The sequence below is a fragment of the Heptranchias perlo genome, chromosome 23 (assembly GCF_035084215.1).
Source record: "Heptranchias perlo isolate sHepPer1 chromosome 23, sHepPer1.hap1, whole genome shotgun sequence".
Taxonomy (NCBI): Eukaryota; Metazoa; Chordata; class Chondrichthyes; order Hexanchiformes; family Hexanchidae; genus Heptranchias; species Heptranchias perlo.
In genome coordinates this window covers 11,682,266-11,705,874 of record NC_090347.1, presented here as the reverse complement: position 1 = coordinate 11,705,874, position 23,609 = coordinate 11,682,266, and the positions used below count along the sequence as shown (strand labels likewise).

The 23,609-nt window shown below is 43.6% G+C and overlaps 1 protein-coding gene across 1 annotated transcript in view; it reads left to right on the top strand.

The window, feature by feature from the left end:
• Positions 1-23,609, top strand: part of LOC137341448 (dynein axonemal heavy chain 17-like) — a 574,489-nt gene that overhangs the window by 446,419 nt on the left and 104,461 nt on the right. Inside the window, exons 56-58 of the mRNA XM_068004561.1 lie at positions 14,594-14,827; positions 17,312-17,476; positions 17,565-17,660. Coding sequence (XP_067860662.1) covers positions 14,594-14,827; positions 17,312-17,476; positions 17,565-17,660 — 495 coding nt within the window. The remainder of the gene's footprint in view (positions 1-14,593; positions 14,828-17,311; positions 17,477-17,564; positions 17,661-23,609) is intronic.

The following is a 23,609-nucleotide window of genomic DNA, read 5'->3' as shown; positions in this document are numbered from 1 at the left end:
GTAAACCCCTCTGCCTTGCTACCTCTCTCCCAATATCAAAAGCTTCCTCAAAAACCTATGCCTTTGGTCACCTCCCCTATTTCCACTATTAATTTATCCTTTGGTAAGTGCCTTGACATGTTTATTACATTAAAGGCACTATATAAACGCAAGTTGTCGTGTCAAGTTTTAACTATGATGTGGAGATGCCGGTGATGGACTGGGGTTGACAATTGTAAACAATTTTACAACACCAAGTTATAGTCCAGCAATTTTATTTTAAATTCACAAGCTTTCGGAGGCTTCCTCCTTCGTCAGGTAAATGTTCAGGAGCTCCTTGAAGCCTACGCATTTATACATCACAGAACAATACATGGTAACTAAACTAGGAGACAGTATCTCACCTATTTCACTTGCATGGTGAAGAGGTGATATTTTTTCCCTTTCATCTGACCTACCAAGGGAATTCTTCTCCCAAAAGTGGGTAGGATCGCAGTAGAGAACGACGGAAAATTCGGGCAGTGAAGCCTACAGTTGCCTCACGGCTCCAACTTTGATTTCCCTACCGGGATTACCACTGGCCACTCCTTCCCGACCCTTCCTCATCAACTGTATGGAATTGGTAGCAAAGGCACGGTCCTGGGGACCTGGCAGATTTCCCTCCTGTCCGCCCCACTTATCACCACTTCCCGGGTCCGCCATATGGAAGATGGCAGTGGGTTCCAGGAAGTGGCGGTAAAGGCTGCAAGTTTCCCCAGTGGACAGAAAATGCATCGTAGCAGCCTCCTTTCCCTTCACTTGCCTGCTGAGGCCTTGGTCTTGGCCGAGACCTTCAATGGCTGCCTTAATTCCTATCTTTGGCGCCCTTCTGTCCCTTTAAGGTCTCCACTAAAGAACTGCTGGAATTTCTTCAGTTGCATTGGCAGGGTCTATTTTGATGGCGGGAATCATGGTGGGAACCCACTGTGCGCATGGAATTAACCCCAACTTAGTAAATGGGTTGAAATTAGGGGAGGGGTGTGCGGAAGTATCACGCTAATAGAAATCTGCCCCAAAAAGGAAAATCCCCCCAACATCTGGCTAAATGAATATGCATTGAAACATGTGTAATGAGATTCCTCCAACTGAAGGTATGGTAACAGATCATTTGTCCATGGATATCAGAATATTCACATTCATGGGTAGGTTATTTCAAGATAGGGCACATACACAAGGATGAGTATTGGAGATAAAGAGAGTAAAAGAGGAATCCTACACCAATTTATATGGTAGACTCCCAAGTTAAACCCCTTTTGGGATGAGATTATGAAAGTATTGTCATAATCATAGAAGTTACATAGAATTACATAGAATGTACAGCACAGAAACAGGCCATTCGGCCCAACAGGTCCATGGTGGTGTTTATGATCCACACAAACTTCCTCCCTCCCTACTTCATCTAACCCTATCAGCACATCCTTCTAGTCCTTTCTCCCTCATGTGTTTATCTAGCTTCCCCTTAAATGCATCTATGCGAGTTGCCTTAACTACTCCTTGTGGTAGCAAGTTCCACATTCTAACCAGCCTCTGGGTAAAGAAGTTTCTCCTGAATTCCCTATTGGATTTATTAGTGACTATCTTATATTTATGGCCCCGAGTTCTGGTCTACACAAGTGGACATCTTCTCTCGTCTATCCTATCAAATCCTTTCATTATCTTAAAGATCTCCATCAGGTCTCCCCTCAGTCTTCTCTTTTCTAGAGAAAAGAGCCCCAGCCTATTCAATTTTTCCTGGTAGGTATAACCTATCAGTTCTGGTATCATCCGAGTAAATCTTTTTTGCATCTTCTCCAGTGCCTCTATATTCTTTTTATAATATGGAGACCAGAACTGTTCACAGTACTCCAAGTGTGGTCTACATAGAAACATAGAAAATAGGAGCAGGAGTAGGCCATTCGGCCCTTTGAGCCTGCTCCATCATTCAAAATGATCATGGCTGATACTCTATCTCAATACCATGTTGCTGCTTTCTCCCCATACCCCTTGATGCCTTTTGTGTCTAGAAATCTATCTAGCTCCTTCTTAAATATATTAGGTGACTTGGCCTCCATGCTTCGTGCATTCACATACAGTGCCTTTAGATTTGCCTTTTAACATTTTTAGACATCTTAGCATTTTTTTGTACTATGGCCCTATTTGTCTGATTAATATTTTTTCTTATCCGGACCCTATTTGTTAGTGCATTCTTTTGTTTGTACGCTCTGCCCCTTCCTGACACAATCTAGTTATCCTTACCCCAATCACTTTCCTGCACTGTATCCTTGTTTTTTCTCTTTAGCATTCTAGATTTCTCTCCACCGGGACCCTCCCCCCCACTTATTTAGTTCAAAGCCCCATCTACCTTCCTGGTTTTTCGATTCGATAGATCTCTGGTCCCAGCATGGTTCAGGTGTAGTCCATCCCAACAGAACAGCTCTCTTTTTTCCCAGTGCTGGTGCCGGTGCCCCACAAATCGAAACCCACTTATCCCACACCAATCTTTGAGCCACGCATTCATCTCCCTGATCCTATTGACCCTATGCCAATTTGCTCGTGGCTCAGGTAATAATCCAGAGATTAACCACGCCAACTGGATCCTCCCCCTCCCACTCCAAGTTCTTCTCCAGCCCGGAGGAAATGTCCTTAACCCTGGCACCGGGTAGGCAACATAGCCTTCGGGACTCATGCTCCTGGCTGCAGAGAACAGTGTCTATCCTCCTAACTATACTGTCGCCTACTACAACCACCTTCCTTTTTACTCCCCTCACTATCTAAACAAGATTCTATACAGGTTTAACATAACTTCTCTGCTTTTCAATTCTATCCCTCCATAAACTACAACGCAGAATGAAGCCATTTGGTCCTTTGTGCCTGTGTCATTGATAGCTGTTCAACTGGAACTGTTCCCTGCCCTTTCTCTTTATCCTTTTATATTCTTCCTTTTCAAAATCTTATCCAATGCTCTTTCAAACGACGTTATAATCTGTGCCTTCTAAATCCTCCTTTGTTCATCTAGTGATTATCCTAAATTTGTACTCCCTTGTTACTGACTTGCCAGCCAGTGGAAACAATGGCCCAGAATTTGCTGTCAAAATAAGGGTGAGGCTAACGGCATTCACCGTTATTTATGCACAAATAACACAGCAACTTGAGGCACACGTAAACCCGAAAATCCGGAAGTTGCTGTCCGAGATATGCCACTCCGCCGTTAGCTTCGCAAAAACGGCATCTCACTGTCTGGCTCACCATTCAAATGCATTGAACAGCGTGAAGTTCCTGTACTTGGATGGTAGATATGATCTAAACTCGCTACAGAAAGTTAGCGCTTGTCCATTTCAGTCTAAGAACCCTTTTTAACAGCGTGGTAAGTATCAGTTACTGCCAAACAACCTTTCTGCCACTGAAAATTAACGATTACCAAGTGTGGAGTCTCATTCCTTCAGGTTTTAATTGTTGTTGGAAACTTTTTTTTAAAATTTAAATTACATTTTTTTTAACTTAATCTTTCTGTCTCTTTTTTCGCTCTCTCTTAATCCAACCTTTTTTTCCCTCTCTTTATTTCTCTTTCTGTACCTGATTAGACATTGAATTCACTATTCTAACTTACACTTCCTTGTTCAGACTTTGCGCTGTTCATTTAACAATCCTTCAATCTGATTGGTTAAGGAGATATATAGTTGCTTGCCCTGTTCGCAGAAATCTCAGGTGCCCTGTTGAGGGCGCTGCACCATTTCCCTCTCACATTTCCAACAACTTCCAATGCAAGATCTCATGGAAATTAAACAGGTAAGGACAAGTCAAACTAACTGACCGGCTACAGCAAATTCTGGGCCATGGTTTTACTGTTTATTCTCTCGAAGCCTTTTATAATTTTGAAAACCTTCTCTGTTCCAGTGAAAAAAGCGCCCATTTTTTCAGCCTTTTTTCAGAACTCTCACTCCTAGTATTCTATTATTATCTCTTCTCACCATGCTTTTCATGGTCCTAATCTCCTTCCTACAATGGGTAGATGCAATGATTTTTATGAATTCACAGGTGTGGTTCTCTATATAAGAAATAGGAGTATACGGCCCCTCGAGCCTGCACTGCCATTCAACAAGATCATGGCTATATCTCTTGATATTCTCATACATAAACTGAAGTTGGTGAAAAGGTATTACCATCAGCTTTGTTAGCGATTACAATTTTTGCATGAAAATTAGAAAATTCTTCCTTGAAGTTTCAGTGAGGAAACTCAGTTCTTTATTCACATCTTCCACTTACTGCCAGAATAAGCCTAGATTACCAAGAAGGAGAATTAAAGAAGCAATGCCTTTAAAATGTTTTGTGTGTTATTTAAATCGTAAAGTAAGATATTGGTATCAACCTCTCGCTTGTGCCATGTGAAACACACAACCTTCTTGAACATTAACAGTTGTGCTCCCCAAAACTAGGCTACACCACTTCTCCCTAGCTTACTCTCATCAATGAAAGTTTTTATGCTTGCTTCAATACAGATTTCACTTTTTTTAAATTGTTAAATAAGTTTCTCTTTAGCTTCTGTACCTTCCTGAAGAAACAAGAGCGCTGGAATTCTGCTGGGGCACAGTGGCAGCACAGCCAGTGGGAAACATTTCATGTTACAGGTACAGGGATCCCTTTCCATCTCAGTTCTGAGGGCCAATATCGACAGGGGTTTCCAAAGCATCACTTCAGTCCTGTACTCTGTTGTGGTGCAGAGCCATAAGAGTGCTGAGGCGTATCCCAGGAGAGTGGCCTTGGCTCCATGGGAGAGGCGTCTGCTATCCTCTCTCAGGATGACAGCATGCCTGCAATATTAAAATTGGATAGCCATGTGGTGAAGGATAGAGTACTGGAGCCTGGTCCTTAGTTGCTTCCAAGTCTTCATTCACAGAGATTCCCCTTACAAACACACCATACCCTAGATAAGCTCTTCGATAAAAAGGATACAAGAGGGTCCCCAATTGATACCATCCACTTGAAAACAATTAACACTCATTGATATAAATCATACAATTAACTCGCTATTCCGCCAATGTCCTTGTTAGTGCCACACAGCCAGCTGGGCCAGACATCTCTGGCCAAAGCCGCAATGTTGCAGTCTGCAACTGAGCCCTCAAGACCCAGAGCTGCTCGAGGTCATCCTCCACGACCATCTGAAGTGTCCTCAATTGAAGCTCATCGGCCTTGTCGGAGCACTAGGATAGGAAAAGGATCATGCAAGACAGGTATAAGGGCTGGCACAAGGGTGATTCTTAATTATTTCTGTGAACTATTAGATAGAGATGTAATTGAGCTAATTGATGAATTTGTTTTTTGTTCTGGATTTGCTGTTGGTGTTTATCTTTGTAGTGAAGGCCTTAAATCTGAACTGAAGGAAGGCAATCAGATGGTGATTGTAACGACAGCGGTAAGGATTGTGGGATTGTTGCGGTATTGTTTTTTTCATTCGTTCATGGAATGTGGGCGTCGCTGGCTAGGCCAGCATTTATTGCCCATCCCTAATTGCCCTTGAGAAGGTGGTGGCGAGCCACCTTCTTGAACCGCTGCTGTCCGTTTGGTGAAGGTTCTCCCACAGTGCTGTTAGGAAGAGAGTTCCAGGATTTAGACCCACCAACGATGAAGGAACGGCGATATATTTCCAAGTCAGGATGGTGTGTGACTTGGAGGGGAACGTGCAGGCGGTGTTGCTCCCATGTGCCTGGTGCCCTTGTCCTTCTAGGTGGTAGAGGTCGGGGATTGGGAGGTGCTGTCGAAGAAACCTTGGTGAGTTGCTGGATGCATTCTGTAGATGGTACACACTGCAGCCACGGTGCGCCGGTGGTGAAGGGAGTGAAAGTTTAGGGTGGTGGATGGGGTGCCAATCAAGCGGGCTGCTTTGTCCTGGATGGTGTTGAGCTTCTTGAGTGTTGTTGGAGCTGCATTCATCCAGGCAAGTGGAGAGTATTCCATCACACTCCTGACTTGTGACTTGCAGATGGTGGAAAGGCTTTGGGGAGTCAGGAGATGAGTCACCCGCCGCAGAATACCCAGCCTCTGACCTGCTCTTGTAGCCACAGTAATTATGTGGCTGGTCCAGTTAAGTTTCTGGTCAGTGGTGACCTCCAGGATGTTGATTGTGGGGGATTCGGCAATGGTAATGCCGTTGAATGTCAGGGGGAGGTGGTTAGACTCTCTCTTGTTGGAGATGATCATTGCCTGGCACTTGTCTGGTGCGAATGTTACTTGCCACTTATGAGCCCAAGCCTGGATGTTGTCCAGGTCTTGCTGCATGCAGGCACGGACTGCTTCATTATCTGAGGGGTTGCGAATGGAACTGAACACTGTGCAATCATTAGCGAGCATCCCTATTTCTGACCTTATGATGGAGGGAAGGTCACTGATGAAGCAGCTGAAGATGGTTGGGCCTAGGACACTGCCCTGAGGAACTCCTGCAGCAATGCCCTGGGGCTGAGATGATTGGCCTCCAACAACCACTACCATCTTCTTTTGTGCTAGGTATGACTCCAGCCACTGGAGAGTTTTCCCCCTAATTCCCATTGACTTCAATTTTACTAGGGCTCCTTGGTGCCACACTCGGTCAAATGCTGCCTTGATGACAAGGGCAGTCACTCTCACTTCACCTCTGGAATTCAGCTATTTTGTCCATGTTTGGACCAAGGCTGTAATGAGGTCTGGAGCCGAGTGGTCCTGGCGGAACCTAAACTGAGCATCGGTGTGCAGGTTATTGGTGAGTAAGATCTGCTTGACAGCACTGTCAACGACACTTTCCATCACTTTGCTGATGATTGAGAGTAGACTGGTGGGGCGGTAATTGGCCAGATGGGATTTGTCCTGCTTTTGTGGACAGGACATACCTGGGCAATTTTCCACATTGTCGGGTAGATGCCAGTGTTGTAGCTGTACTGGAACAGTTTGGCTAGAGGCACGGCTAGTTCTGGAGCACAAGTTTTCAGCACTACAGCCGGGATGTTGTCGGGGCTCACAGCCTTTGCTGTACCCAGTGCACGCAGCCGCTTCTTGATATCACGTGGAGTGAATCAAATTGACTGAAGACTGGTTTCTCTAATGGTTGGGATATCGGGAGGAGGCCGAGATGGATCATCCACTTGGCACTCCTGGCTGAAGATGGTACAAACACTACAGCCTTGTCTTTTGCACTCATGTGCTGGACTCCGCCATCATTGAGCATGGGGATGTTTACAGAGCCTCCTCCTCCTGTTAGTTGTTTAATTGTCCACCACCATTCACGACTGGATGTGGCAGGACTGCAGAGCTTTGATCTGATCCGTTGGTTGTGGAATCGCATAGCTCTGTCTATAGAATGTTGCTTCCGCTGTTTAGCATGCATGTAATCCTGAATTGTAGCTTCACCAGGTTGGCACCTCATTTTTAGGTACGCCTGGTGCTGCTCCTGGCATGCTCTTCTACACTCCTCATTGAACCAGGATTCATCCCCTGGCTTGTAATGGTAGAATGAGGAATAAGCCAGGTCATGAGATTACAGATTGTGCTGGAATACAATTCTGCTGCTGCTGATGGCCCACAGCGCCTCATGGATGCCCAGTTTTGAGCTGCTAGACCTGTCCTGTATCTATCCCATTTAGCACGGTTATAGTGCCACGCAACACGTTGGATGGTGTTCTCAGTGCGAAGACGGGATATCGTCTCCACGAGGACTGTGCGGTGGTCACTCCTACCGATACTGTCATGGACAGATGCACCTGCGACAGGTAGATTGGTGAGGACAAGGTCAAGTAGGTTTCTCCCCCATGTTGGTTCGCTCACCACCTGCCGCAAGCCCAGTCTGGCAGCTATGTCCTTCAGGATTTGGCCAGCTCGGTTAGTAATGGTGCTACCGAGCCACTCTTGGTGATGGATATTGAAGTCCCCCACCCAGAGTACATTCTGAGCTCTTGCTACCCTCAGTGCTTCTCAACATGGAGGAGGACTGATTCATGGCTGAGGGAGGGCGGTAGGTCGTAATCAGCAGGCATTTCCTTGCCCATGTTTGACCTGATGCCATGACCATATGAGACCATAAGAGCATAAGGGATAGGAGCAGCAGTAGGCCATTAGGCCCCTCGAGACTGCTCCGCCATTCAATGAGATCATGGCTAATCTGATTCTTACCTCAACTCCACTTTCCCTCCTTTTCCCCATATCCTTTGACTCCCTTGCTGATTAAAAATTTGTCTAACTCAGCCTTGAATGTATTCAATGACTCAGCCTCCACAGCTTTATGGGGTAAAGAATTCCAAAGATTCATGACCCTCTGGGAGAAGAATTTCCTCCTCATTTCCGTCTTAAACGGGCGACCTCTTATTCTGAGACTATGCTCCATAGTTTTAGATTCCCCCATGAGGGGTAACATCCTCTCAGCATCTACCCTATCGAGTCCCCTCAGAATGTTGTATGTTTCAATAAGGTTTCCTCTCATTCTTCTAAACTCCAATGAGCATAGACCCAACCTATTCAATCTTTCCTCATAAGACAACCCTTCCATACCCAGAATCAACCGAGTGAACCTTCTCTGAACTGCCTCCAATGCAAGTATGTCCTTCCTTAAATAAGGGCACCAGAACTGTATGCAGTACTCCAGGTGTGGTCTCACCAGCACCCTGTACATTTGTAGCATGACTTCCCTGCTTTTATACTCCATCCCCCTAGAAATAAAAGCCAATATTGCATTTGATTTCCGGATTACCTCTGCACCTGCATGTTGACTTTTTGTGTTTCATGTACGAGGACACCCAGATCCCTCTGTACTGCAGCATTTTGTAGTATTTCTCCATTCAAATAATATTTTGCTTTTTTATTTTTCCTCCCAAAGTGGATGACTTCACATTTTCCCACATTATATTCCATCTGCCAAATTTTTGCCCATTCGCTTAACCTGTCAATATCCCTTTGCAGACATCGCAAATTGCTTTTCCACGTATCTGTATCATCAGCAAACTTGGCCACAAGAGACTCTGTTCCTTCATCCAAGTCATTGATATTTATTGTAAATAGTTGAGGCCCCAGCACTGAGCCCTGCGGCACCCCACTAGTTACAGATTGCCATTTTGAAAATGACCCTTTTATCCTGACTCTTTGTTTTCTGTTAGTTGGCCAATCCTCTATCCATGCCAGTATATTACCCTCAACACCATGAGCTCTTACCTTGTGCAGTAATTTTTTATGTGGCACCTTATCAAATGCCTTTTGGCAATGTTGAGGACTCCCAGGGCTCCCTCCTGACTGTATATCACTGTACCGCCACCTCTGGTCGCTCTGTCCTGCCGGTGGGACAGGACATACCCAGGGATGGTGTTGGAAGAGTCTGGGACATTGGCTGAAAGGTATGATTCTGTGAGCATTGCTATGTCGGGCTGTTGCCTGACTAGTCTGTGGGACAGCTCTCCCAATTTTGACACAAGTCCCCAGATAGTAGTGAGGAGGACTTTGCAGGGTCGACTGGGCTTGGTTTGCCTTTGTCATGTCCGGTACCTAGTGGTCCATTCGGTTTTATTCTTATTGTGACTTTTTTTAGTGAGATTGTACAACTGAATGGCTTGCTGGGCCATTAAGAATCAGCCACATTGCTGTGGGTCTGGAGTCACATATAGGCCAGACCGGGTAAGGATGGCAGGTTTCCTTTCCTAAAGGGGATTAGTGAACCAGATGGGTTTTTAAGCACAATCCAGTAGTTTCATGGCCACCATTACTGATACTAGTTTTTTTTTGTTCCAGATTTTTATTTAATTAAATGAATTTAAATTCCCCAGCTATCATGGCGGGATTTGAACTGATGATCCCGGATTATTAGTCCAGGCCACTGGATTATTAGTCGAGTAACATAACCATTATGCTACCGTACCTGATGGGAGATCTGATTTAGGTAAAGTGCTCTCGATGAGTTGGTCTCTGAGAGCCTTGGCAGGTAGGGGCACTGGCATCCGCAGGCACTCCTCCTCCTCTTACTGTTGCTCCTCCTCCTCCTCCTCCTCCTCCGGGTATTGTCAGCATACATGTGGAATTGGATGATGTCGTCGAGGGGCCGCATGTCGATGATAAATAGGTGGGGGCCAAGGATCGATCCTTGGGGGACTCCAGAGGTAATAGTGTGGCAGTGGGAAGAGAAGCCATCGCAGGAGATTCCATGGCTACAACTGGATAGGTAAGCATGGAACCAGGCGAGGGCAATCCCATCCAGCTGGAAAATAGAGGACAGACATTGGAGGAAGATGGTGTGGTCAACCTTGTCAAAGGCTTCAGACAGGTCAAGAAGGATGAAGAGGGATAATGCACCACAGTTACGGTCACATAGGTTGTCATTTTAGTGCTGTGGCAGGGGCGGAAACCTAATTGGAGAGATTCAAATGTGGGGTTACGGGAAAGATGGGTATGGATTTGGGAGGCAACAGCACATTCAAGGACTTTGGAGAGGAAAGGAAGTTGGAGATGGGACAAAGACAGAGGGTCAAGGGTGAGTTTTTTGAGGAGGGGTTTGATGGTGGCGGATTTGAAAGGGAGGGAAACAGTACCAGAGGATAGGGAACCGTTAACAATATCAGCTAGCATGTGGTCTCGGAAGGGAAGTTGCACGGTCAGTAGTTTAGTGGGAATAGGGTTGAGGGAGCAGAAGGTATATCCCATGGACAAGATGGGCTTGGAAAGGTCATGAGGGGAGATAGGAGAGAATACTAGAGGACGACGTGAGTTCAGAGCTAAGGCATGGGGGGATCCTTGGGGGAAAGAAAGAAAGAAAGAATTTGCAATTATATAGCGCCTTTCACAACCTCAGGACATCTCAAAGTGCTTTACAACCAATTCAGTACTTTTGAATGTGGACACTGTTGTAATGTAGACAGCCAATTTGCACACAGCAAGCTCCCACAACCAGCAATGGAAGAAATGATCAGATCATCTGTTGTTGGTGTTGGTTATAGGATAAATATTGGCCAGGACAACAGGAGAACTGCCTTGCTCTTCTTCATATAGTGCTGTGTGATCTTTTACATCCACCTTAGAGGGCAGACAGGGCCTCAGTTTAACATCTCATCTGAAAAGACAGCACCTCCAACAGTGCAGCACTTCCTTAGTACTGCACTGAGATGTCAGCCTAGATTACGTGCTCAAGTCTTTGGAGTTGCTTGAACCCACATCCTTCTGACTCAGAAGCAAGAGTGCTACCATTGAGCCATGGCTGAACAGCAAAAGAATCTAAATACAAATAACCGTCAATGATTCATCCAGAAACACAACTTTGAAGCAAACTGTAGAACTGTAACTTAGCTTTAAAAACCCAAATTCAGTATGTCAGGCCAGCAAATTAGTCCTGCACCCATTTTAAATGATCGAGGTGAGCCCTGGGGCAGAGTTGGCTTAAATAACATTAATTTCTTCATTAGACCTCATTATCATCACTCCTTCACAGGGAGTTTGATGGTGGGCAGCAGCATCTGGGCACAGCGAAAGTGCAGCCTGCGCTCGCTGTATTGAAGCCCACAGCAAGACTAGCCTCACGGTTTTTGGGCTAACAAGTTCTTCAGTAAGTGAAGTTCAAGATGGTAATAATGCCGCAAAACATTCAGATGGCATGTCCAAGAGTCTGGTTGCCTTCCATCAGCCTAAAAGATATCTTTATTTGCACATCGCCACCTATGTCATGGAAAATGTCTAATTTTCAGGATTGCATCACCAGTGAAGATTGATCCCCTGCAGTCTTTCGGCAATCCCAGCTTGTTCACAAAATATGAATCCAGTGTGATATTTTTTAGATCTTAACCACCGCACCCAATTTCTCTCGACAGCAAGTATTGGTAATGGAGAATGGCACTGAGAGTGGAGGAGGTGCGGGCTGGTGCTTGGGATGGGAATCGCCTATGGCCGGCTTATGGTCCACTCTCTGGGGTCTACCTGCCTTCTGCCACACTCCTGGGCCATGGAAGCCTTCCTATCTTTGCCACATTTTCTATGCTTCTCTCCTCCTCTGCTATTCTGCTCTAATCATTTACACTTCCTCTGGCCCCATCTTTTGTTTCTATACTTGTCTCATTATCACCTCATTTTGCCTTGCACAATCATCACTTTTATCATTTAATCACTCCTGCCATCACAGACCTCTCCATTTCATTCTTTTCCTGCCCAACCCACCTTCTCCCTGGCTCTGCACTTGCTCGAAAGCTGTTCAGATCTAACATCTTCGAGTTATGATGAAAATTCATCGACCTGAAACATTAACTCTGTTGTCATTAATATACATTCATGGAGAAGTTGGTTTCGTGTATGACACTCACAACAGATAATTTCCTCCACATAAAAGTTCAAATTGCATCCATTTCCAATGTGTTCTTTCAGAATAATGCACTAATAAAATGTAAATAGGTTTGATGTTTAGAAATGGGAGAAATTCAGTGATCTCACTGTGTGATATCTCAATATTTCAATACAATTGCCTAGAATGTCCATGAGTTCATCCGATCTGCCACTGTAACTTCAGTGAAAGAACAGCAGAACCCCCAGTTAAATGGCACAAACGTCTGATTACACATTTCTCCAGAATTCCTGCCAATCTCCTGCCAAAATTACGGAGGAAGATTAGAAGAACGCCATGGAAATTCTAGGCAATTTTTATCCACACTTTCATTTTGTTTTCCAGATTCTGTTAGATATTGAAATATACAGCCTCAATGATATTGACTTAAGGCTATAAGCATCAATAAAGCCTAGCCCAAGTCTTACATATACCCCAGGTAGCACAATACCTTTCCTCCTTTTTTAACGTTTCTGTAATGGGAGAGAAAGCATATAGAACTCGTACCAGAGGTGTAAGTGGATCGGTTTTATTCAAGTTTGGTTAATAAAAATATAGGTCTAGATTTTCATAAGTTGGTGAGCACATGAAAATTAAATGGATGGAAGCACAACCTCCACCATATTTCTTGCCACCTGCCCCGACTGAATGCTGTGGCTGCCTGTTAGACCTCAGCAACCAGCATTCTAAGGTCAGCAAAGGGGACCTCAGGGATCTTTGGAAGAGGAGCTTGTGCTAGTGCTCTCATAGCTTGGCTTTGAATGAGCCCTATCAGCAGCATCAACATTTTTTAATCAAAAAAAATTCCCTTCAGGCAGCTTGACAGCTGTTTTAATCCTGCTGCAACAAGCCTCCAAGGCCATCCTTAATTTGGCATGCCTTCCTGGTGGAGGTCGGCAATCCTTCTTGAATACACAGATGATCCAGAGCCAGAAATACAGTCAGCATTAAGGTAGAATCTCCAGGGCATGTGGAAGCCTCATTATACCGGAGATGGGCGCTATCAAAAACTTTAAGCCATACAGTTTAATTTTCGTGAAAGCAATAAAGTATCTGTTTATTTCCTAGTAAGATATTTATAATCATTTGGATGGTGTCTTTCATTTTCATTTGAGTTCATGAATATGTTCCAAATTTCATGTTTTTGTGATATAGCGGGCTGGATTCTGCTGTGAGCGGCAAACAAACGGCGCCAGTCATTCATTAGACTTAGACTTGCACTTGTCCATAGACTCTCTATGAGCTTTTACACGGCAAGTTTCTGTAAATTAGAAATCCAAAAAGTGCGGCGCCCTCTACAGGACATCTGGGACCTGTGTGAACAGGGCAAGCAGCTGTGTATCTCCTTAACCAATCAGATTGAAGGATTGTTAAATGAACAGCGCAGAGTCTGAACAAGGAAGTGTAAGTTAGAATTGTGAATTCAATGTCAAATCAGGTACAGAAAGAGAAATAGAGAGAGGGAAAGAAAGGTTGGATTAAGAGAGAGCGAAGAAAGAGACAAAGAAAAAGTTTTTAAAAATTTTAATTTAAATTTTTTTTTTAAATCTCCAACAACAATTAAAACCTGAAGGAATGAGACTCCTACAGAAAGCGAAATAAAGAGAGGGTAAGAAAGATTGAATTAAGAGAGAGATAAAAGAGACAGAAAAAAAAGTTTTTAAAAATTAATTAAAGTTTTTTTTTAATGACCAACGATAATTAAAATCTGAAGGAATGAGACTTCACGCTTGTAAAAGATAATTTTCAGTGCCAAAGAGGTTGTTTGGCAGTAATTAAAGATTTACCAGGCCATTAAATTGGTACTTAGATTTGAAATGACTTGACTTAACTTTTGTTGACAAGTTTAGTCTGTATCTGCAATGTCAGTGCAGGAACTTCAGGCCGTTCAATACGGGAGCCAGCTTTTCGCGTAGCTTTTGGAGGAGCATCGCATCTCGGAGAGCAACTTCAGGATTTCCACGATTAACTGCGTATGTGCGGTCGCCAGAAGTTGCTTTCCGAGATGCGATGCTCCTCCAAAAGCTGGGTGAAAACGGCCTTTCGCTGTCTGGCTCCCATATTGAATGGCGTGAAGTTCGTGTTGCTAAATTCCAATCTGCCTGGGCAGATTGGAATTTAAAGTTAATTAGTTTCTTTAAAATACTGTTAGCCTCACTGTTAAAACGTTGTTAGCCTCGCCGTTAGTTTTACAGCAAAATCAAGCCCAGTGATATTAAATTGCATGCATTTCTTGCAATCACTTATTAACTCTCAATGCACTGAATACTTTTTGGTTACTGAATTACATTTCAGGTTGAAGTAAAGCACTCTCTAAGCCTGTTCATGGCATTCGTCCATGGAAGTGTCCAAGAGATGTCTGCAGCCTACCTAGCTACTGAAAGACGCTACAACTACACCACACCCAAAACATTTCTGGAACAAATTAAGCTCTATCAAAGCCTGCTCTTTAAGCAAAGGAAAGACTTGATTGCTAAAATGGATAGACTTGAAAATGGTTTGGCAAAACTTAACAGTACTGCCAGCCAGGTTTGTAGAATTGTAATGTTTCATGTTAACTAATACATTTGCTAAATATAAAAAATAGAATAGAATCCTTCTAATTTTTATTGCAGTCTCAGTCAGTTGAATTTCCTTTAGGGATAAACATTGTGCTACCTTTGATGAGACAAAACATTATTCTGTACTATATTATGTAAGATTGTGACACCTGTAGATACATATATTAATGAATATTAGTCAACTGTGTCAGACAAATCTTTTTTCCTTCTTCTAACACATCAATATCTGAGAAGTGGGTTGGAGTGTACCAATCAGATCCACAGTTTATAAAAATGTAACATTAGCTCACCTCTCAACCATCTTACATAAGATATATTAGCAGTTACATAATCCCAAACCAATCAGCACAGGGTTGCCACTACTGAACGAAGTGATTGGGACTGAAATTCCACAATTGATTTGACAAAATAGGAGCATAATGTATGTGAATCTCCCTTTTGAGGGTTGGATTTTCAGGTGGGTTACCCCAGGATTCTTTTTTGCTTTGGGTAGCTGGTGATCTACACTTTAAAGCTCCAGAATGTGGTACGCTCTAGTCACCAACACGTTTTTAGCCTCCATCCACAGTAAGGGATACCAGAGGGAATATAGGTTTCCCTATGGGGATTCTCCAGTTTGCGCTCTAGACGGAGGAGAATGAGAGCAGAAGAGACAAAGGAGAGTGAGGCAGCATCAAAGGAGAATGCAGTCAACCCGCTATTACCACCCATCCCAACCCATCTTTGAAACCTTCTATCACTACATCTCCCCTGGCTTCCTGCCAACTCAAATCATTACAAACAGAAACAACAGTTTCTGGCCCCGTAACAAACATGGAATGAGAGAGAGAAGGCAGAGTCACAAACCAAGGTTTTAAATTTAATTGAGGGAAACTTTAAAGGGATGAAAAGATGAATTGACCACAGTAAACTGGGTTGAACCTACAGACGAAGAGTGGAAAGGATTCAAAAAGGTATTTGATACTATACAAAACCAGTACATACCCCTAAAAGGCAAAAGCTCCATTTGTGTAGTTAAGCAACCATGGAAAACAAATGAGGTAAGAGACAGTATCAAGCTAAAAGAAAAGGCTTATACAAATGCAAGGAAAAGTCGAAATCCAGCCAACTGTGAGAGCTATAAAAAGTGAAAAAGGGATACAAAGAAAGTAATAAAAGGTGCAAAAAGGGAATGTGAAATACACTTGAAGAAGGCTCATGGACTTACACGGGAAATGCTTTGTGCACTGGGCAGCCTGCCAGAGAGCTTGCACATAATGTTGCGAAGCAAGGAGGAGTCCAGCTCCAACTTATTGCAGTGCGAGATCATTCTGTCCAACATGGACCGGGTGGTCAGTTCCATCAGCAATGCAGTGGAACCCACCATGATGGAACATCTTATGACAACTCTGACAGCTTGCATGATAACACAAACTGCTGAGAGACATTCTCCCTGATTCTAGGATCCCTTTCCCAGTGATCCCAGATTCATGCACCTGCCCCTGTGCTCCTAAAAGCTCCCTTTCCAAAATAAGAAAGAAAGATTTGCATTTCTATAACACCTTTCACGTCCTCAGGATGTTGCAAAGTGCTTTACAGCGAATGAAGTATTTTTGAAGTGTAGTCACTGTTGTAATGTAAGAAATGTGGCAGCCAATTTGTGCACACTGAGCTCCCACAAACAGCAATGTGATAATGACCAGAAAATCTGTTTCATCTATTTTGGTTGAGGGCTAAATATTGACCAGGACACTGGGCAGAATGCCCTTACTCTTCTTGGAATGGTGCCATGGATCTTATACATCCACCTGAGAGGGCAGACGGGGCCTTGGTTTAACATCTCATCCAAAAGGTGGCACCTCTGACAGTACGGCACTCCCTCAGTATTCCACTGAAATGTCAGCCTAGATTACATGTTCAAATCTCTGGAGTGGGACTTGAACCCACAACTTTCCAACTCAGAGTTCAGAGTGCTACCACTGACCCACAGCTGTCACAGTGTTCGCAGGCCCTAGGACTCCCCCTCATGGTACTGTTAGGCCACGATACCTGATCCCAGTGGTCCCAAAGTCCGAGGGCCACTTCAATGCTGATAAGTCAGTGTCACTGGTAATGGTACTTGGCATAACACCCGGTTCTTTAAAAACCTCTAACTCACCACGAGCAAAGCCATGGGAATTCTGCTAGTATGTTATATATATTTGTATTTAACATATTAAAGGGATATTCATTCTTGTGTGTACCTATCCATCTACCAATTTAGTTTCATACAGTAAATTCACCTATCCCACACTCCCAACATGGTCAAAGGGAGTGCAGGGTGGAAAATTGGCATTACAGTTTTGTAGCCCTATCCTTTGACCCACTTCGAGCGAGGCGTTCCATGGGGAACTCAGAATCGGTAAATTTACTCTTTATATACTGTAATAAGGAATGAAAATAAAGATTAGTGTGTATGTGTCTTTACATACAGGTGGATGATTTAAAAAGTAAACTTGCGGTACAAGAAGTGGAACTGCAACAGAAGAATGATGATGCAGACAAATTAATTAAAGTTGTTGGACAGCAAACAGAGATTGTTACCAAAAATAAAAGAATTGCTGATGATGAGGAGAAAAAAGTGCAAATCATTAATGAGGTACTCCATTTTGCACTAACAGTTGCTATCAATTCTTATAATTTTGAGCAGGTTGTCAGTTGTAATAATGCATTTTATTCATATTTAGAATGTAAAAGAAAAACAAATGTCTTGTGAAGAAGATTTAGCAAAAGCAGAGCCAGCTTTAACTGCAGCCCAAGAAGCACTGAACACATTAAATAAGGTATAGCCAATAATGAAATAGAAAATACTGGCTAATATCCAATGGCATTGTTCCTGAGTAGTCATATGTAGCACATAATTTATGATCTTTAGCATAGTTCTCATTCCGAGCTGAGAAGTAGAACACAGTGGGACCTGGAAGCACAACACAGCTGGCCTGGGAGTGGAGCATGCAAGGGTACCTTTGGAGCAGAACTTAGGGAGGTGTGGGTTGGGGAGCCTGAGAGTAGAGCACAGCAGAGCAAGGGATTGGAGATAGAGCACCCTGCCACCTTGGGGCCTGAAAGTGGAGCATAGCAGGATTGGAGATTGGGGCACAGAATTTTAAAATAAAAACCATTGGATCTCAAGTGAAATCATGGGCCTGAGGGGCAGAATTTCCGATATGCGTTCCCAGCTTGCGTCAAGATGGCTGAAGCAGAAAATCCCAGTCAAACACATATAGATGTATGGGGTGAATTTCTGTCTCCCCTAACTTCAGCAGAAGAGCCATGGAAAAACGACATAAACAGCATTTATGCCGTTTTTCTGCTCTTCTGCTGAAGTTACGTTGGATGAGTAGAAGGACCTCCATGGAAATTCACCACCATATTTTCCTAATGTTCGTTTTTACATGAATGCTGAGAAATGGGAAATGGAACACTGGAGGTTATCTTATGAAATTGCATTCTTGACTGCCCAAACTAATTTCACACAGGACTCTTAGAGAAGACTCATGTGACCTATTGTTTTTGATTTGGAAGATAGCATCTCAAATAACTTCAGTTTCTGCTAGTTAGTGGAATTCAAACCTTGATAGTTGATCAGCTAATTCTAATATAACACAGGACAGACCTATCCTCAAATGTTGTCTAAAATTTCTTCTGAATTAATCTGTTCCATCTTTCTCAGGAGGTTCCTTTTTGTTTTATGTTATCTATCTCTGTTACAGGCTGTAAATTCCATTGTTTGGATCATAGTGGGTTTGACACATTGTGCAGGAAAAGTACTTTTTTGGGAAGAGGATATATTTTAAATGTTCTCCTTTTGTTCTCTTACTTGGTTTTCCTGCACCATGACTTAACCATAGGGCTTCTTCAGTCCATCGAAACTCCACCCCAAAAAGGAATTTCCCTTTAATATCTTAAAAAAGGACTTTGATTTTTGTTTTGTTTTTCCTCCCTATTGATGATCTGGATCAATTCCACAAATTATGGTTAATTTGTGGAATTATTCAAAGAATGAGCAAGATTCCACCATGCATTTTCCATCAGTGAGATATCTCTCTGTGTTAAAATGCTGCACTGATTACCCAACTAAAATTGGCAATTCACTGTATGGGGGGAAACTAACTTGGAATATTAGCATATTTTACCAACCAAGTATTTAATTTATTTTTAATCTAATCATAAATAATACATTTTTCAATTCACAGGTTAGATTTGGTAAGATTAATGTATTAAATGTAGGCCCAGAATATGCTGGAGCAGGGCATCTCACGGCATGCCATGTTAGTTAGACTTGTTCCTGCATCCTTCAGCTCAAAAAAAAATTTCCCACAAAGTTGCTGGAAGTACAACAGGACAAACAGTGTATCTCCTTAACCAATGAGATTTAAGGATTGAGAAACAGAGGAAGGACTGAAAAAGAGAGTGAATTAGAGTGGGTGAATTTAATGTCAAATCAGGTACAGAAAGAGAAATAAAGAGAGGGAAAGAAAGATTGGATTAAGAGACAGAGAAAAAAGAGACAAAAGGTAAGAATTATTTTTTAAAATTTGACATTTTTAAAATCTCCGACAACAATTTACTACCCGAAGGAATGAGACTCCACACTTTTAATTATTCACTTTCTGGGCAAGAGAGGTTAATTGGCAGTTATTAACAATTATTGCGTGGTTAAAAGGATATTTAACATTATTAATTACTAGACTTAACTTTCCATGGTGAGTTTAATGGGCAATTAATGTGCAAATGCAGCAACTTCATGAAAATCACAGGGAGGTTAAGGGCAAGATGCCATTTTGTGGCGATTTGCAATTCACGGGGTATCGCTTCCTCGCCACAAGTTGCTGGCCGATTTGAACATTAATAACGGCATACATCGTTCACACGCCACTATTTTTCAACAAATTCTGGACTATGGAGTATTAATCTTCTAATAATTCTGAAAATTACATCCATTTAAACAGCACAGTTTTGCGAGAGAATGCATAGATTATTTCACTGTAATTTTGCACCTCCAACATCTTACTCCCGTTACGTAGTAGACCATATGACAAAATAAATGAATTGTTCTTCATATCTCTTCATCTACACAGCCAACATACGGTGATGCAAGGCAGTCAATTCATGTGTAACAAAAATGCAGTGAGAAAAGTGCCATTAAACTTTATACAAAACAATAAATGATCATGGGATAAATTAAATATGTACAGACTACTTCACTGGTCTTACGCTTTTATCCATATGTTTAAAAAACAATTACGAACTATGGCTCTGAAATTCCACAACGCCGGTGTTGTATCCCTGATCCGGAACTTGCACTCGCCAATGCTGTCCAGCACTGGCCGCACTGTATATTGCAGGATCAGCTAATTTAAGTACTCGTTGGCAGTACAGGAACGTAAATCCTGTATAAGATAGGAGCAATGCGCTCGGGCTGGGAAATTAGGAGTGCAGCGTTTAAAAAGCCAAGGATGGTTGAAGATTGCATCAGCAGGTTACTGGGGAAACACCATGTAAATAGGAGAATGTTTTGCACAGTGAATTGACTGTAGGTAGTTGTAATGGCTACCTCATGTGTGATTTTCAAAATCTATACCCAAGACTGGTAACTAATTTAGTAGAATGAGAAATGTACTGGATCCAAAATCAGCAAACATAACTTCACTTAATTTATAAAATATGAAGTACGGCTTTATACGTGACATCTTCACTTCAAGCTAGAGTATACAAATATAATCAAAACTAATAGAGATAGAAGCAAAAACACAAATATTGAAAATCTGAAATAAAACAAGAAATGAAGGAAAGACACAGCAACTCCGTTAGGATTTGAAACAGAAAGACAGATTAACATTACAGGTGGAATCAGTTATGATGCTAGAAGTTTAGGTTCACTAGGGTACGGTAGCATAGTGGTTATGTTACTGGACGAGTAATCCAGAGGCCTGGACTAACAATCCAGAGTCATAAGTTCAAATCCTGCCATGGCAGCTGGCGAATTTAAGTTCAATTAATTAAATAAAATCTGGAATTTAAAAAAAATAGTACCAGTAATGGTGACCATGAAACTACCAGATTGTCGTAAAAACGCATCTGGTTCACTAATGCCCTTTAGGGAAGGAAACCTGCGGTCCTAACCCGGTCTGGCCTATATATGACTCTAGACCCACAGCAATGTGGTTGATTCTTAATCGCCATCTGAAATGGCCTAGCAAGCCACTCAGTTGTAAAATCGAGCTACGAAAGATCATATTAAGAATAAAACCGGTCGGACCACTAGGCATTGGACATGACAAAGGCAAACCAAGCCCAGTTGACCCTGCAAAGTCCTCCTCACTAACATCTGGGGACTTGTGCCAAAATTGGGAGAGCTGTCCCACAGTGGCCATTTTCACAGAATCATACCTTTCAGCCAATGCCCCAGACTCTTCCATCACCATCCCTGGGTATGTCCTGTCCCACCGACAGGACAGACCCACCAGATGGTGGTGGTACAGTGATATACAGTCAGGAGAGAGTGGCACTGGGAGTCCTCAACATTGACTCCAGATCTCATGGCATCAGGTCAAACATGGGCAAGGAAACCTCCTGCTGATTACCACCTACAGCCCTCCCTCAGCTGATGAATCAGTCCTCTTCCATGTTGAGCACCACTTGGAGGAAGCACTGAGGGTGTCAAGGGCACTAGAACGTACTCTGGGTGGGGGACTTCAATGTCCATCACCAAGAGTGGCTCTGTAGCACCACGACTGACCGAGCTGGCCAAGTCCTGAAGGACATAGCTGCCAGACTGGGCCTGCAGCAGGTGGTGAGGGGAAAACCGACTTGACCTCGTCCTCTCCAATCTACCTGTCGCAGATGCATCTGTCCATGACAGTATTGGTAGGAGTGACCACTGCACAGTCCTCATGGAGACGCAGTCCCGCCTTCGCACTGAGGACACCATCCAACGTGTTGTGTGGCACTACCACTGTGCTAAATGGGTTAGATTCAGAGTAGATCTAGCAGCTCAAAATTGGGCATCCATGAGGCGCTGTGGGCCATCAGCAGCAGATTTGTGTTCTAGCACAATCTGTAACCTCATGGCCCAGCATATTCCTCATTCTACCATTACAAACAAGCCAGGGGATCAACCCTGGTTCAATGAGGAGTGTAGAAGAGCATGCCAGGAGCAGCACCAGGCGTACCTAAAAATGAGGTGCCAACCTGGTGAAGCTACAACACATGACTACATGCATGCTAAACAACGGAAGCAACGTGCGATATGATAGAGCTAAGTGATTCCACAACCAACGAATCAGATCAAAGCTCTGCAGTCCTGCCACATCCAGTCGTGAATGGTGGTGGACAATTAAACAACTAACGGGAGGAGGAGGCTCTGTAAACATCCCTATTCTCAGTGATGGCAGCGTCCAGAACGTGAGTGCAAAAGACAAGGCTGAAGCATTTGCAGCCAGAAGTGCCGAGTGGATGATCTATCTCGGCCTTCTCCCGATATCCCCACCATCACAGACGCCAGTCTTCAGCCAATTCGATTCACTCCACGTGATATCAAGAAACAGCTGAGTGCACTGGATACAGCAAAGGCTATGGGCCTCGACAACATCCCAGCTGTAGTGCTGAAAACTTGTGCTCCAGAACTAGCCGTGCCTCTAACCAAATTGTTCCAGTACAGCTACAACACTGGCATCTACCCGACAATGTGGAAAATTGCCCAGGTATGTCCTGTCCACAGAAAGCAGGACCAATCTAATCCAGCCAATTACCGTGTCATCAGTCTCTCAATCATCAGCAAAGCGTCGACAGTGCTATCAAGCGGCACTTACTCACCAATAACCTGCTCACCGATGCTCAGTTTGGGTTCCGCCAGGACCACTCAGCTCCAGACCTCATTACAGCCTTGGTCCAAACATGGGCAAAAGAGCTGAATTCCGGAGGTGAGGTGAGAGTGACTGCCCTTGATATCAAGGCAGCATTTGACCGAGTGTGGCACCAAGGAGCCCTATTAAAATTGAAGTCAATGGGAATCAGGGGGAAAACTCTCCAGTGGCTGGAGTCATATCTAGCACAAAGGAAGATGGCAGTGGTTGTTGGAGGCCAATCATCTCAGCCCCAGGACATTGCTGCAGGATTTCTTCAGGGCAGTGTCCTAGGCCCAACCATCTTCAGCTGCTTCATCAATGACCTTCCCTCCATCATAAGGTGAGAAATGCGGATGTTCGCTGATGATTGCACAATGTTCAGTTCCATTCGCAACCCCTCAGATAATGAAGCAGTCCGTGCCCGCATGCAGCAAGACCTGGACAACTTCCAGGCTTGTGCTGATAAGTGGCAAGTAACATTCGCGTAAGACAAGTGCCAGGCAATGACCATCTTCAACAAGAGAGAATCTAACCACCTCCCCTTGACATTCAACGACATTACCATTGCCGAATCCCCCACCATCAACATCCTGGGGGTCACCATTGACCAGAAACTTAACTGGACCAGCCACATAAATACTGTGGCTGCAAGAGCAGGTCAGAGGCTGGGTAGTCTGCGGCGAGTGACTCACCTCCTGACTCCCCCAAACCTTTCCATCATCTACAAGGCACAAGTCAGAAGTGTGATGGAATACTCTCCACTCGCCTGAATGAGTGCAGCTCCAACAACACTCAAGAACCTCGACACCATCCAGGACAAAGCAGCCCGCTTGATTGGCACCCCATCCACCACCCTAAACATTCACTCCTTTCACCACCGGC